This window comes from Cebidichthys violaceus, unplaced genomic scaffold (assembly GCF_023349555.1).
Source record: "Cebidichthys violaceus isolate CVI_PGR_0920_01 unplaced genomic scaffold, fCebVio1.0.p SCAF_77, whole genome shotgun sequence".
NCBI lineage: Eukaryota > Metazoa > Chordata > Actinopteri > Perciformes > Stichaeidae > Cebidichthys > Cebidichthys violaceus.
The window spans coordinates 387970-405040 of NW_027176961.1; the positions used below are offsets into that span (position 1 = coordinate 387970).

Here is a 17071-nt window from a genome sequence, read left to right on the forward strand (position 1 = left end):
CAAAATAATTATGATTCAAGCAACAATTCTTTCAACAATATTCTTATGATGTGAGCAAAATACTTGATTGTAAAAAATAAGCAAAATCCTTAACTACAAAATGAACTACAATCATTAAGTACAACAATGAGCAAAATAGCAAAAAATTCTTGGTCTCAAATAAATGAGTTTTTAGGGGCTGATCACAGCAGGACGTTGTTCATATTTATATTATTATGATTATCTTTTAGATAATCCTTAGATAATCCTGGACTTCTCCTGGACTTGTCTGCGGCGTTTGACACTGTGAACCATCAAATCCTTCTCTCATCCCTCGAGGGGATGGGCGTCTCAGGCTCTGCACTCTCCCTGTTTGCATCCTACCTGACGGGTCGATCCTACCAGGTGACCTGGAGGGGGGCCGTGTCGGAACCACGCACGCTGACTACCGGGGTTTCGCAAGGGTCAGTTCTGGGCCCCCTTCTCTTCTCGCTCTACACAACATCTCTGGGTTCTGTTATTCGCTCGCATGACTTCTCCTACCATTGTTATGCCGATGACACCCAGCTGGTTTTGTCATTTCCCCCCGGTGACACTCAAGTGGAGACGCGCATCGCTGCCTGTTTGGCTGACATCTCGAAGTGGATGACGACAAACCACCTCAAGCTCAACCTAGACAAAACTGAGCTGCTGTTCCTCCCGGGGAAGGGTTGCCCGCACCGGGACCTGTCCATCACCATTGATGATACCGTGGTGACGCCAACTCTGACTGAGAGGAACCTGGGTGTGACCCTGGATGACCAAATGTCATTCTCGGCAAACATTTCATCCGTTACACGCTCCTGCAGATTCCTGCTCTACAACATCAGGAGGATTCTCCTCTTCCTCACTGACGAGACAGTGCAGGTTCTCATCCAGGCTCTTGTCATCTCCCGCCTGGACTACTGCAACTCTCTACTCGCCGGAGCCCCGGCGTCGGCCATCAGACCTCTGGAGCTTGTCCAGAAAGCCGCAGCTCGCCTGGTGTTCAATCGCCCCAAGTTCTCCCACACAACTTCCTTTCTCCGTTCTCTACACTGGCTCCCTGTAAGAGCTCATCCAGTTTAAGACTCTGGTGCTAGAATACAGGGCAGTGAAAGGAACAGCTCCTTCATATCTCCAGACCACGGTCAAGCCTCACACCCCCGCCCGACCACTTCTCTCTGCTGCCCCGTCGCTCAGAGGTCCTGGCGGCCGATGGACCCGGTCACGTCTGTTTTCTGTCCTGGCCCCACAGTGGTGGAATGAACTTCCCACTGACGTCAGGACAGCGGAGTCGCTGCCCATCTTTCATCAGGCTGAAGACCCACCTCTTCAGGAAGTGCTACCCTGAGCCTTCCACTTAGCACTTATTGTATTCATACTAGCTTGTTGCACTTATTGTATTCGTATTACTTATAGCACTAACTGTTTCTCTTGTTTCTGTACTTTGGCTCTGAGTTATGCTCTGCTTCAGGCTCTTAGATGCTTGTTTGGAAAAGGAAATGTACTTATGACTTCTGGTGACTAGTAGTTCTTTTGATTACCAATGTTGATGCACTTATTGAAAGTCGCTTTGGATAAAAGCGTCTGCTAAATGACTGTAATGTAATGTAATGTAGATAAATGGGAGCGCTGAAGTGAAGTCATGAAGTTCATTATATCTTTTAAAGGACAAACGGCAACAGATTGTCAACATTGAGAATCGTTCTACAGAATGTAGAAGATATAAGTCAATGTTTCATGTTTATTCTAATACATCACATTAACATTGATCCTGATAGTCTTTGGTTTCTGCTTGGACTCTGGTAAACCTGCTCTCAAGTCTAGTTTTAAATGAAACTTTATATCTGTGAGGTGTTTTTAAAGATTCACGTCTTCAGCAGGAACCAATGGGTTTGGAGCTGAGACAGGAAGACAGACAGGAAGTCAGAAGGTATGGAGAGACCAACACATTGTTGAGCGTAAGAAAGACAGCCTATAATAATGTGATATCATATTCAGCCTTCTTGTTTAAGGGAACATGCGTATCAAAGGGAGCTGATGGTGGTTGTGTGGTAGAAATCATCTGGATGTGAGATGAGCTTCTTGGAGGAGCTGCTCTGCTCCCTGAGCTCCTTCTTCTTCTTCAGCTGCAGGAACACCCAGGTTATAATGATCCAGATCAGTGTTCTTCAGTCTGCACGGCATCCGCCCCCTGTTGGCCTGGAGAGACATGACAGCACAGTCCTGTCTTCAGTTCACTGAACACAGAGCGAGAGCTTCATTTCAGTCGCTGGTCTAAACAACAGACGTGTGTCAGTACCTTACAGTAGAAGTAAAGGGCAACGTTCACCAACAGCAGAGTCAGCAGCAGGACGATGGCTTTGATGATCAGAGGTAATGGATCTGAAGAAACACATGGACAGTCATCACATCACATGACATCATGAGTCCAACAGCTCCCATTGACCCTGAAATCTACAATCACTGACATGTCGTACTGGAATGCTGATTCAGCTGCATTATATTCATTCTGTACGTTTTTTGGTCGCTAAGGCCAAATCCCAATGTCCTCCCTAAACCCGAAGCCCTGAACCCTCAAGGACTTAATTGATGTCACCTGGTAAGTGGTTCAGTGTGAGAGGCTGCAAGGGCTCAAAATGTCTGCCAGAGAGCCTCAAACACTCAATGATTTGACAGTGGGACATTACTAAACCCTCACGGACTTCGCGGATTGGGATTTGGCCTAACTCCTTCTGCACACTTTGAGTTGCAGAAACCGTTCAACCATCAAAATGTTCAACTCTTTAAGGACATGATTGATATGACTTTTCTTGTTTCTAACATTTAAACCTTTTAAAATATTAAGCTTTTTTTAACATGGGATCTCTATGGAGAAAATCTTCAAATCCTTTTAAACTTCTTCAACTTTGAAAGCCTACTTCTTTCGCACACTTTTAGCTACATACACCATTTGAACTTTAAGAAGGTGACAAAACCCTAAACTATTAAGGTATGATTCAGCATCTTCAATGTGTGAGTGTGAATGAATGAGACGCAAACTGTACAGTGCTTTGGATAAAAGTGCTCTAAATATGCAGTCCATTAGCTTAGTTACACATAACAGCATTAAGTTAGCTGGCAAGCTAGCTTGATGTCAAGGGACCGCTGATGGTGTTAAGAGTAAAGCAGTCGCATCCCGACCTTTCCCACCCACTAAGGTGTTAATGTTAGCTCCACAGGTTTTTAGGTAGAAATGTAACGTTCAGGTCACAAGTATCACCACTCCACAACGTTTAACCATGACGAGCCCCAAATCAACTAAACCAGCCTGAAACCATTAATGAGAGTCTTTGGAGCAGAGCTGGACTATGTTACACTGTGATTGGCCAGTCAGCGCTAGAGGGGCGGGACTTAGTGAAGAGTCAAATGAAAGCGTAATCGCCATCATTAACGTCTGTCTCAGTGTTTGGTTTCCAGGATAACCCTGGTTCTCTGAGTGAGGTATCGGAGCACACCGCCCTTCTTGCTTCTGATTGGTGGAGGAACTATACTTGAAAATGGCGAGTTGGGGGCTAAGGGGTGTTATGAGTGATGTGGTGGCAGTGGAGCTTTGTGATTGGTCACGTCAGAAGCTGCTTCAGTTCTCAGAGAACCAGAGTTATCCTGGTAATCAAACCTGCTCTGTCCTACAGTAGATTGTTAGCTGTTGTCTTTGATAGACTGTGTTTAGGTTTGGTTACTATATGACATGTGTAACACAATGACAGGAGTCACAGAGTCATTCCACAAACAACAACATGCATGGACTCTGTGGTCAGCTGATCATCTTCAGTCAGTTTGGACCAATCATCTTCAAACCTGCATGTAAACAGTCAGCTTACCCAAGACAGTGATGGAGAGCAGACGGCTCTCAGAGGAGAAGGTATGATTAAAAACATAGAGGTGATAAACACAGCTGTAGCTTCCTTGGTGGGCGGGCTCTGCAGCAGGAAACAGGAAGTGGGCAGAGTGATCGACAGCTGGCTGGGTGTAGTTGTGTGCTGAGTTGGAGGAGGTGAAGGTGAGCTGGAAGGAGCCTCCTGGGTACTGTGGCTGGATGGAGCAGCAGATGGTGAAGGAGGAGCGCCTGAGCGCCCGAGCCCCCTGCTGCTGGGCCTCAGAGACCCCGTACATTGAGGAGGACACAGTGATGATTGGCTGAAGCAGCAGGTCTGTAAACACAGAGAGATGATGAAAGTTACTCTCAGAACAAGATGGACCATGAATAAGAATGTGATGTCACAGGTCTGACAGACAGACAGACAGACAGGTGTGTCCTCTCAGGTGGAGCTCAGCAGTCTATGGAGGGTTTGAAGCTTCCAGAAACAAGCCCACCTCTCTACACTTCAGGATGTTGTTGTCCTGGATAACTTTACAGTTCAGTCCAATGGAAACCCACTGACTGTCACTGTGACAGAGGAAGGAACACACTGGAAACTGCTGTCAGAGATGATGTCACTGATGGGCTTACCTGAGCAGGTGAGATCCAGGATGGAGGAAGAGGAATATGATTGTAAACACTCCCTCAGAGCAGATCCAGACTGAACACATTTAGAGTTGATGTCCCACACAGATCTCCTTGAGGACTCCTCTCTCCGTCTGGTAGAAACAGCAGAGCCACAGTCCAGATCTCTACAGACAACAGCTGCTTTCTTCAGGGTCCAGTAATAGTGACCTACTGGTCTCCAGTCTCCTTCATGTTTCACCTCTAGAGTTCCATCACAGCGACTGTCTCCTCCCACCAACCTGACAGGTTCTGAACAGAAACAAGAGAGTCGTCAGTAAAAGAACAAAGTGAGTTTCAGTAGAACAGAAATGAACCAGATCAAAGTTGCAGCTCCTCTTCTACCTGAGCAGGTGAGTCCAACAGCTTTGCCAGGTGAGCAGGTGTTTCTATCTGAGCCTGAGCTTCTACAGTCCAGGAGAGCAGACTCATGGCCTCCACACTGGAACTCTTTGGTCCACATTGGAGCCTCCACTTCTCCATAGAACACCCCCTGGAGGACTGAAGGAGCCCCACAGCCAAGCTCCCTACAGACCACCTCTGCATCCTGCTGGTCAAAGTCATCTTCACACACTGAGCACCACCACTGGTTAGACTGGTTAGACTGGTTAGACTTCACCTCCAGTCTGCCTGAGCACAGACTAGTCCCATTCACCAGCCTGACAGAGTCTGGAGAGATGATAGAAGATGAAAGAGAGAGAGAGAGAAAAGAGACACCAGACACTAAATAACAAGATGTCTTGAAACAATGATTCAGAGATTCAATACATTGTTGTTGACATTCAGTGAGACTTTCTGAATCTTTCATTACATGCAGAAGATGCACAGCTAGAGGACTACCAGTGGCTTCTGGATTCAGTGTTTGTGACAGATCTCCCTCTACTGTTCAACGAAGCTGATTTAGAGCTGCAGGATTATGATGAACATGTCATCAACAGGATCAGTGAAGGAAACACGTTTAAAAGACACAACTGCTGTCAAGTAGGCTTCAACGCTGTGAACTTTCCTCACATGCAGACAGAAGTGAAACATCAGAAGAGCTTTACTGAGAGCTAAATAGGATCAGTGTTCCACCTGGACAGCTCTGCTGCTGAGACAGAGATTCTCTCACTGCACATTTACATTGAGATCAAATCAAGGGAAACACCTGGCATGAATGAAGAGTTATGGGACTTACTGATGGAACACAAGTATCCACACCTCAGAAGATGTGCCTTGAACTTGATGAAGAAACATGTCTCCACTTCAGCCGCACCAGGTGCTGAGCCAGTAGAGTTAAACATGCTAAAAAGTCACGTTTGAAAGCAGACAATGGAGAATCTAATGGTACACCGAATAAGGAAGAGACAGGTGAAGACTCATGAAGGGATAGAGCCACCTCAGAGAGTGTTTTATACACAGACTCCCAGGATGTAGTTAGAGAGGGACTGGACCAGAACATAGGAATAAGATTGACACATAGATGATGTCACTGATGGGCTTACCTGAGCAGGTGAGATCCAGGATGGAGGAAGAGGAAACTGATGTTAAACACTCTCTCAGAGCAGATCCTGACAGAAAACAGTGAGAGTAGATCCCCCATGCAGATCTCTCTGATGACTCCTCTCTCTGGCCTATAGAAACAGCAGAACCACAGTGCAGCTCTCTACAGACAACATCTGCTTCCTTCAGGGACCTGTAAGAGTCATCTACTGGTCTCCAGTCTCCCAGTTTCACCTCCAGAGTTCCATCACAGCGACTGGCTCCTCCCACCAACCTGACAGGTTCTGAACAGAAACAAGAGAGTCGTCAGTAAAAGAACAAAGTGAGTTTCAGTAGAACAGAAATTAACCAGATCAAAGCTGCAGCTCCTCTTCTACCTGAGCAGGTGAGTCCAACAGCTTTGCCAGGTGAGCAGGTGTTTCTATCTGAGCCTGAGCTTCTACAGTCCAGCAGAGCAGACTCATGGCCTCTACACTGGAACTCTTTGGTCCACATTGGAGCCTCCACTTCTCCATAGAGCGCCCCCTGGAGGACTGAAGGAGCCCCACAGCCAAGCTCCCAACAGACCACCTCTGCATCCTGCTGGTCAAAGTCATCTTCACACACTGAAGACCACCGCTGGTTAGACTGGTTAGACTTCACCTCCAGTCTGCCTGAGCACAGACTAGTCCCATTCACCAGCCTGACAGAGTCTGGAGAGATGATAGAAGATGAAAGAGAGAGAGAGAAGAGACACCAGACACTAAATAACAAGATGTCATGAAACAATGATTCAGAGATTCAATTAAATAATACAATAAGTCAATAATATTTATAATGATTCATAACATATAACATAATACTGGTTCAATACATACAGGTCATTGACTGAGGAGTTTTCATAAGTACACATGATAGAAGTAGAATGGGTCACGATGGTAAAAACTAACATAAGTGGTTCAGACACTAGGTCTAGACCAGTGGAGCCCAACCAGTCCATCTGACTGGTTTACAGCTGATTGTGAGAAAGTTTGTCCTAAACATGAAACATGAAATGGTGTATTGTGGTTCTGTTGTGCTCGCTCCGCTCTATAACGGTGTAACCACACAGGTGTCCTATCCTGACAGATACAGTTCAACACGAGGGTGACAACACATCAAACTACATCATTAAGATTTTATCTTAACACAACAACACTTTGGCATGTAGGCTACTATGAACACTTTAACAACGTCAACAACCATCAGTAACAAATCACTTTAAAGCTATGGCTTGCTGGTGCATCCTGGGTAATCTCCAGGAGGCAATCTCCAGTTCTTTAATGTCCTTCAGAGCTTCATTTGTTGAAGCTGCATTCTCTCTAGTGTCCACCAGGGGGCGACTCCTCTGGTTGTATAGAAGTCTAGTCTAAAATGACTCTACTTCTCTCTTGATTTATTCCCTCAGTAAACATTGTAAACATGAGTTTATGGTCTCAATCTCTAGTTTACAGTCTTCTTCAATACAGCATGATGTTCATTTAGTACATTATGCTCCATTTAGAGTCAAACACACCATAAAGCAGGGGATGCTTTAGGGGCGGGGCTACACACTGATTGACAGGTCTCTACCACAGCGTCGTTGTCTTTAACCCTTTAGTGTGTTTTCACTTCATGAAAGTTAATTGTAATAATTTGGTTGCCTAACAATGGTTGTACTGAGCTTCACCCTCTCAAGTCACTTCTGGTTGCAATAAAACAAGATGGCGACGGCCAAAATCTTGAATTTGGCCATCCACAAACCATTGGATGACATCACAGTGACTACGTCCACTTCTTATAAACGGTCTATGGCTCTGTCCTGTTGTTGCTTGGCATGTTGGGAGACGTGGTCACTGCTCATTGTCAGTGACAAGTTGAAGAAGTTTACAACTGTCCATGTGAACAACCAGCTAGCTAAGTTAGCTCAAAACACAAATATCAAAAGCCAAAAGATCAAAACCGTAACACTTTTAGTCAGACTGGGAGGAGGATTCTTTTTTAGTTTACTAAAATTTGAACAGCGTCTGTCTCGTCTGCAATGTGAGCGTGGTCTGACCAAAGTAGGACACTTTGGAGCTGCATTAAGAAACGGAGCACAGAAGCTAAGAGACGGATTAGTGCTACTGGGTTCATCATGTTGTGCTAAAACACAGAGAATGTTCCTCTACTTCCTTTATTATCATGTAGAATTCAGCAGCAAGCGTTGTGGTGAAGATGTTCAACATGAAAGAAGGGAGGCATGTTGCCTTGAAGACTGTGAGTTGTGTTGGGACCAGGACTCTACAGAGAATGGTATTCTGGACTCACTTGGAGGAGAAGGGCTTTGAACACAGAGACCTACTGCTGCACACTGATGTAAGATGCTGAGCAGAGGAACATTGTTGTTGACATTCAGTGAGACTTTCTGAATCTTTCATCACATGTAGAAGATGCACAGCTAGAGGACTACCAGTGGCTTCTGGATTCAGTGTTTGTGACAGATCTCCCTCTACTGTTCAACGAAGCTGATTTAGAGCTGCAGGATTATGATGAACATGTCATCAACAGGATCAGTGAAGGAAACACGTTTAAAAGACACAACTGCTGTCAAGTAGGCTTTAACGCTGTGAACTTTCCTCACATGCAGACAGAAGTGAAACATCAGGACAAAGACATTGTGCAGCTTGACGTCTATGAGGAGCAACATGAGAACATCAGAAGAGCTTTATTAAGAGCTAAATAGTATCATTACATTACAGTCATTTAGCAGACGCTTTTATCCAAAGCGACTTACAATAAGTGCATCAACATTGGTAATCAAAAGAACTACTAGTCACCAGAAGTCATAAGTACATTTCCTTTTCCAAACAAGCATCTAAGAGCCTGAAGCAGAGCATAACTCAGAGCCAAAGTACAGAAACAAGAGAAACAGTTAGTGCTATAAGTAATACGAATACAATAAGTGCTACAAGCTAGTATGAATACAATAAGTGCTGAGTGGAAGGCTCAGGGTAGCACTTCCTGAAGAGGTGGGTTTTCAGCCTGCGCCGAAAGATGGGCAGCGACTCTGCTGTCCTGACGTCAGTGGGAAGTTCATTCCACCACTGTGGGGCCAGGACAGAAAACAGCCGTGACCGGGTCGATCGGCCGCCAGGACCTCTGAACGACGGGGCGACCGATCGCCCCGAGGCAGCAGAGAGAAGTGGTCGGGCGGGGGTGTAGGGCTTGACCGTGGTCTGGAGATATGAAGGAGCTGTTCCTTTCACTGCCCTGTATTCTAGCACCAGAGTCTTAAACTGGATGAGCTCTTACAGGGAGCCAGTGTAGAGAACGGAGAAAGGAAGTTGTGTGGGAGAACTTGGGGCGATTGAACACCAGGCGAGCTGCAGCTTTCTGGACAAGCTCCAGAGGTCTGATGGCCGACGCCGGGGCTCCGGCGAGTAGAGAGTGTCAGTAGTCCAGACGGGAGATGACAAGAGCCTGGATGAGAACCTGCACCGTCTCGTCAGTGAGGAAGAGGAGAATCCTCCTGATGTTGTAGAGCAGGAATCTGCAGGAGCGTGTAACGGATGAAATGTTTGCTGAGAATGACATTTGGTCATCCAGGGTCACACCCAGGTTCCTCGCAGTCTGAGTCGGCGTCACCACGGTATCATCAATGGTGATGGACAGGTCCCGGTGCGGGCAACCCTTCCCCGGGAGGAACAGTAGCTCGGTTTTGTCCAGGTTGAGCTTGAGGTGGTGTGTCGTCATCCACTTGGGTGTCACCGGGGGGAAATGACAAGACCAGCTGGGTGTCATCGGCATAACAATGGTAGGAGAAGTCATGCGAGCGAATAACAGAACCCAGAGATGTTGTGTAGAGCGAGAAGAGAAGGGGGCCCAGAACTAAACCTTGTGGAACCCCCGTAGTCAGCGTGCGTGGTTTCGACACGGCCCCCCTCCAGGTCACCTGGTAGGATCAACCCGCCAGGTAGGACGCAAACAGGGAGAGTGCAGAGCCTGAGACGCCCATCCCCTCGAGGGTGGAGAGGAGGATTTGATGGTTCACCGTGTCAAACGCCGCAGACAGGTCCAGGAGAATCAGGATCAGTATCAGTGTTCCACCTGGACAGCTCTGCTGCTGAGACAGAGATTCTCTCACTGCACATTTACATTGAGATCAAATCAAGGGAAACACCTGGCATGAATGAAGAGTTATGGGACTAACTGATGAAACACAAGTATCCACACCTCAGAAGATGTGCCTTGAACTTGATGAAGAAACATGTCTCCACTTCAGCCGCACCAGGTGCTGAGCCAGTAGAGTTAAACATGCTAAAAAGTCACGTTTGAAAGCAGACAATGGAGAATCTAATGGTACACCGAATAAGGAAGAGACAGGTGAAGACTCATGAAGGGATAGAGCCACCTCAGAGAGTGTTTTATACACAGACTCCCAGGATGTAGTTAGAGAGGGACTGGACCAGAACATAGGAAGTAGATTGACACATACATGATGTCACTGATGGGCTTACCTGAACAGGTGAGATCCAGGATGGAGGAAAATGGACCTGGTGTTAAACACTCTCTTAGAGCAGATCCAGACAGAACACAGTAAGAGTTGATCTTCCACACAGATCTCCATGAGGACTCCTTTCTCTCTCTGATAGAAACAGCAGAACCACAGTCCAGCTCTCTACAGAAAACAGCTGCTTCCTTCAGGGACCTGTAAGAGCCATCTACTGGTCTCCAGTCTCCTTGTTTCACCTCTAGAGTTCCATCACAGCGACTGTCTCCTCCCACCAACCTGACAGGTTCTGAACAGAAACAAGAGAGTCGTCAGTAAAAGAACAAAGTGAGTTTCAGTAGAACAGAAATGAACCAGATCAAAGCTGCAGCTCCTCTTCTACCTGAGCAGGTGAGTCCAACAGCTTTGCCAGGTGAGCAGGTGTTTCTATCTGAGCCTGAGCTTCTACAGTCCAGCAGAGCAGACTCATGGCCTCTACACTGGAACTCTTTGGTCCACATTGGAGCCTCCACTTCTCCATAGAGCGCCCCCTGGAGGACTGAAGGAGCCCCACAGCCAAGCTCCCAACAGACCACCTCTGCATCCTGCTGGTCAAAGTCATCTTCACACACTGAGGACCACCACTGGTTAGACTGGTTAGACTTCACCTCCAGTCTGCCTGAGCACAGACTAGTCCCATTCACCAGCCTGACAGAGTCTGGAGAGATGATAGAAGATGAAAGAGAGAGAGAGAAGAGACACCAGACACTAAATAACAAGATGTCATGAAACAATGACTCAGAGATTCAAACTGGACTAAACACAGTTAACATAAGTTCATCATTAACAACAAAACACATCTTTATAACACCACAGACTGCAGCAAATCACATTGACATTAAATATATTCAAACAACTGTTATCCGTTGTTGAACACTTTCAATGTGTTTTCAAACCATAACACATCATCATCTGCAGATTTCTCTGTTCTGTTCCTTCTGCTCAGGTACTCCACAATATTAGCTCTTCACAGAGAAAATTTAAAGATTTAGCAAAAGATCTGTGACCCAGAATATGAGTCTGTTTATAAAATGATCCCTAACATCTAGAAGAGATGGAGCTGGACTCTCTCCTGAAGGAGTGTCCAGCCTGAAGGACGGTGTGGAGATACTGACGAGCCCCCGGCTGAGCTGAGCTGCTCAAAGTTGTGTCCAGTAGGTCATTGGTGCCTGTTATGGTGGAAACCAAAGAAGCTGCTGGTGGAAACCAGTGAATAAGAAAGCTGTGAAGCTGAAGGAGGAGTTCTTTCAGGCTGGTTGCTGGTTGGCCCAGAGGACTCCTGAAGCAGCAGACATGGAGGTTTCATATATAAAGATATCTTGGTGCATTCAGCACCTGATTTACTGAGGCAGCAGCTCATCAGACAAGTCTGCTGCCATTCTAGCTGCTGCATGTGTGTGTCCACCTGGATACATTACTGTCATAGATGATGTCACTGATGGGCTTACCTGAGCAGGTGAGATCCACGATGAAGGAAGAGGAATCTGATATTAAACACTCCCTCAGAGCAGATCCAGACTGAACACATTTAGAGTTGATGTCCCACACAGATCTCTCTGAGGACTCCTTTCTCCGTCTGGTAGAAACAGCAGAGCCACAGTCCAGATCTCTACAGGCAACAGCTGTTTCCTTCAGGTTCCAGTCAGAGCCATCTACTGATCTCCAGTCTCCTTGTTTCACCTCCAGTGTTCCTGCACAGCGACTGTCTCCTCCCACCAACCTGACAGGTTCTGAACAGAAACAAGAGAGTCGTCAGTAAAAGAACAAAGTGAGTTTCAGTAGAACAGAAATGAACCAGATCAAAGCTGCAGCTCCTCTTCTACCTGAGCAGGTGAGTCCAACAGCTTTGCCAGGTGAGCAGGTGTTTCTATCTGAGCCTGAGCTTCTACAGTCCAGCAGAGCAGACTCATGGCCTCCACACTGGAACTCTTTGGTCCACATTGGAGCCTCCACTTCTCCATAGAGCGCCCCCTGGAGGACTGAAGGAGCCTCACAGCCAAGCTCCCTACAGACCACCTCTGCATCCTGCTGGTCAAAGTCATCTTCACACACTGAGGACCACCACTGGTTAGACTGGTTAGACTGGTTAGACTTCACCTCCAGTCTGCCTGAGCACAGACTAGTCCCATTCACCAGCCTGACAGAGTCTGGAGAGATGATAGAAGATGAAAGAGAGAGAGAGAAGAGACACCAGACACTAAATAACAAGATGTCTTATTGTTCTGAGAAGATCTGTGACCCAGAATGTAAATTTGTTCATAAAATGATCCCTAACATCTAGAAGAGATGGAGCTGGACTCTCTCCTGAAGGAGTGTCCAGGCTGAAGGACGGTGTGGAGATACTGACGAGCCCCCGGCTGAGCTGAGCTGCTCTAAGTTGTGTCCAGTAGGTCATTGGTGCCTGTTATGGTGGAAACCAAAGAAGCTGCTGGTGGAAACCAGTGAATAAGAAAGCTGTGAAGCTGAAGGAGGAGTCCTTTCAGGCAGGTTGCTGGTTGGCCCAGAGGACTCCTGAAGCAGCAGACATGGAGGTTTCATATATAAAGATATCTTGGTGCATTCAGCACCTGATTTACTGAGGCAGCAGCTCATCAGACAAGTCTGCTGCCATTCTAGCTGCTGCATGTGTGTGTCCACCTGGATACATTACTGTCATAGATGATGTCATAGATGATGTCACTGATGGGTTTACCTGAGCAGGTGAGATCCACGATGGAGTAAGAGGAACCTGATGTTACACAATCCTTTAGAGCAGATCCAGGCTGAACACAGTCAGAGTCGATCCTCCACACAGATTTCCTTGAGGACTCCTCTCTCTCTCTGATAGAAACAGCAGAGCCACAGTCCAGATCTCTACAGACAACATCTCCTTCCTTCAGGTTCCAGTTAAAGCCATATACTGGTCTCCAGTCTTCTTGGTGTTTCACCTCCAGTGTTCCTGCACAGTGACTGACTCCTCCCACCAACCTGACAAGTTCTGAACAGAAACAAGAGAGTCGTTAGTAAAGAAATACATTTAATTAATACAATATCAAACTAAACCTTGACTGCTGGTTCTGCTTCATTGGTTCTTTCTTTCTCTTTTCTTTCTCTGTTTACCTGTTGATGTGTGATTTCCTTCAGCCTGGAGTCCTGGAGAAATAGACACATATTTGTTGTTTTAAGTAAATATAATAGAAATCCACAATGTTTTTTTTTTATGTATTTGCAATTTTCATCAAAAACTTATTTCAATGTTGTTAAATTTATATTCATACACATGTATCCAATCACAGAAGAGGAGATTAAAGGGTAATATTTGTTGTGGCAATACGACAAAAAAAGGTGAAAATTTGTCATTTAAAAAAAAGTTTTAATGAAATTTGAATTTTTCTATAGTCCCTCCCCTCAGGATGCTCTGCTTTATGAGGGGAGGGGCTATAAACAGAGACATATCCAAAGGTAAGAAGACAGCAGCTCACATCCAAACATCTCCAACACACCCACCATCACATAGAACCACAACAAGCTTTGTGTTGCTTGAGTTTCCTTCAGTGTGAGAAGCTTTCAGACAGAAGCAGTCATTAGCTGAGACCTGCTGTTGAAGTTTCTCTGAGTACAGTTGTTTAGCATCCCTCACCTCATGGCTGAACCTGTGCTTAGACTCTTTAGACCTGTCCTTGTCTCCTCTCCTAAACGCTTCCTCCCTTTCCAACCTTAAGAGTGATTTATGCTTGCTGCATCCGTGAGGGGTCTCCAGTGTTTCCCCCCCAAAGGCTGGAACACGATGCTGCTAACTACTACTGATAATAACAACATATTACACTGATTACTATCAGGCAGTAAAGGAAAAAGGGTTTAAAAGGGTTCAGCCAATCAGAGGCAGCGAGTCATGATGGCGTCTCAGTACTCAGTAATGAATACATTGTGTTTCCTGTGAGCTCTTCACAATAAAAGCCCCCATTGTGATTGTCTTGTTGAGGTGTTTTAATGTGAAGCAGCAGTAAATGTTGAGTCAGCATTAGCAGTAACGTAATGCTGCTGTTGGGACTCCACCATGTATCGGACACAGTGGAGAGGCCTGTGTGGAGGAAGAACAGCCTCCTTTAGTTGTTACCACACCGTCCTCCATCAGGCGTCAAACCAGGTGCTAGTGCCTCATTGGACGAGACCACAGGTGACACGGCGATGACATCACTAAGGCTCCTTAAATCTTCTGTGTGATAAAGTTACAGTTACTGTACTTTACTGCTGCAGTGAGGATCTGCCTGGTATTGGGTGCCTCCTACTTCTTCTTCTTCTTCAAACTAACCCACTCACTCACTCACTCACTCACTCACTCACTCACTCACTCACTCACTCACACACACACACACACACACACACACACACACACACACACACACACACTCACTCACTCACTCACTCACTCACTCACTCACTCACTCACTCACTCACTCACATACACACACTCACTCACTCACTCACTCACTCATTCACACACACACACACACACACACACACACTGTTACGGTTCTTTCATACACGTGTGCTGTGTAAGCGTGGCCTCCATCGTGTGTCTTAGTCTCCGTTAAATAATCACGGCCACGCCGCCATTTTTGGAGTCTTCACTCAAGTGACTACATCCACCATCTTGTTTCCTTCCTGTTCCAGGAAACATTGAGGCTGATATCACTGATCACTTGCTGCATCGCTTCCTGTCCGTTAGTCATGAGTGTGAATGTGTGGAGGACTCCACCACCAGCACTATAACACACTGCTCACAGAGAGCACTACTGAATACACACTCATCACAACTCATATTCATTCACTACAAATATGAAATAAAAATATAGGGAATTTTAACTTGAATGTGTGTGTGTGTGTGTGTGTGTGTTTGAGCATACGTGTGTGTGTGTGTGTGTATGTGTGTGTGTGTGTGTGTGTGTGTGTGTGTGTGTGTGTGCGTGAGTGTGCGTGAGTGTATGTGTGTGTGTGTGTGTGTGTGTGTGTGTGTGTGTGTGTGTGTGTGTGTGTGTGTGTGTGTGTGTGAGTGTATGTGTGTGTTTGAGCATGTGTGAGCATGTGTGTGTGTGTGTGTGTGTGTGTGTGTGTGAGCATATGTGTGTGTGAGCATGTGTGTGTGTGTGTGTGAGCATATGTGTGTGTGAGCATGTGTGTGTGTGTGTGAGCATATGTGTGTGGGAGCATGTGTGTGTGTGTGTGTGTGTGTGTGTGTGTGTGTGTGTGTGTGTGTGTTTGAGCATATGTGTGTGTGTGTGAGCATGTGTGTGTGGGACATGGGGTGACAGAGCCTTCTCCATATCTGCCCCTCCCTCTGGAACTCTCTCCCCAAACTGAGACTGATCTGACCTCCATATTCAAATCCAAAATCAAAACCCACCTTTTCAAAACTGATTTTAATGTGTGACCAATATTGTGTATTCTTATGTTTTAGTATAGCTTTTATATATGTTGATTTTAATGTAAAGTGTCTTTGAGTACTCTGAAAAGTGCTTCAAAGATAAAATGTATTATTATTACTATTATGTGTGTGTGTGTGTGTGTGTGTATGTTCATGTGTGTGTGTGTGTGTGTGTGTGTGTGTGTGTGTGTGTGTGTGTGTGTGTGTGTGTGTGTGTGTGTGTTCTCTGATGTAAAGATACAACAGTAATGTTGTAATAAAACACATCATCTCTAAATCAGAGTCCTACCTGAGCTCCACAGCAACAGCAGCAGCATCAACAGGTGATCCATGACGTCCAGGTAGACCGTCTCCCTGTCCGTCTCCCTGTCCGTCTCTCTGTCCGTCTCCCTGTCCGTCTCTCTGTGCGTCTGAGTGTCTCTGAGCGTCTGAGTGTCTGTGTGCTGGCTTCGGTGTATATCTGCGTACAGGAAGAGGTGGAACTTTACTGATGGCTTATCTCTCTTCAGTTTTACAGAGAAGAGTCTCTGTCACATGATCAGCTTCTTCTGTCCACCATGTTTCCAGTGTGACCAGTGGATCAGACTCTTCTTCACTCTGGTGTCTTGTTCTCACTTTGGTCTGACAGCATTCACTTTTTATGATCCACAAATGTGAAACAATCTGCAGCTCTGCTCCAACTCTCAGCTCTCTCAGACTTCTCTGATCTCCTCTGAAAATATGAATTTTATGAAATTAAATTTGAGACTTTTTATTCATATCTTGCGCTGCTCTGTAGCTGTGTGATTTGTCTTTTAGCTTAGTTTGACTTTTTATTTTGAACATGTAACAACTAAGTTTAACAAAACAAAACAAGAATCACAAATAAAATGAACAGTAAATACGACAAATTGTCAATAAACAAATAGTCATAAACAACATAAATAAATATATTGTTTCCTAAAAGGAGTTAGAAGTCTACACTTATATGGTCTGACCTCTTCATAACTCTCTCTCCATAACTCCAACATTTCACTAAATATGAATCATGTAATCTTTGTGACTGGTAGTCTGTCCTGATATGGAAGATAATTTCTGTCAAGAAGAGAAAGACAAACAGATGGAAAGTTAGAAATTCTCACTTTGGTTCGAC

At 45.7% G+C, this 17071-nt stretch overlaps 2 protein-coding genes across 2 annotated transcripts; both read right to left on the bottom strand.

Annotated features, from left to right (window-relative positions):
- Window positions 1-3831: 3831 nt before the first annotated feature.
- Window positions 3832-16570, bottom strand: LOC137892207 (scavenger receptor cysteine-rich type 1 protein M130-like). The gene is made up of 7 exons (XM_068737197.1): window positions 16555-16570; window positions 16229-16399; window positions 13635-13667; window positions 13402-13512; window positions 12359-12685; window positions 11984-12265; window positions 3832-4193 (listed from the first exon to the last, which is right to left on the bottom strand). Exons 1-7 carry the CDS (start codon window positions 16568-16570, stop codon window positions 3835-3837), a joined length of 1299 nt encoding a protein of 432 aa, XP_068593298.1. The 3' UTR covers window positions 3832-3834.
- On the bottom strand, window positions 4401-11830 carry LOC137892197 (CD5 antigen-like). Its single transcript, XM_068737178.1, has 8 exons — window positions 11796-11830; window positions 11432-11500; window positions 10879-11243; window positions 10504-10785; window positions 6416-6699; window positions 6282-6291; window positions 6010-6075; window positions 4401-4777 (listed from the first exon to the last, which is right to left on the bottom strand). The coding sequence occupies exons 1-8, from the start codon at window positions 11828-11830 to the stop codon at window positions 4401-4403; spliced, it is 1488 nt and encodes a 495-aa protein (XP_068593279.1).
- Window positions 16571-17071: the final 501 nt, after the last annotated feature.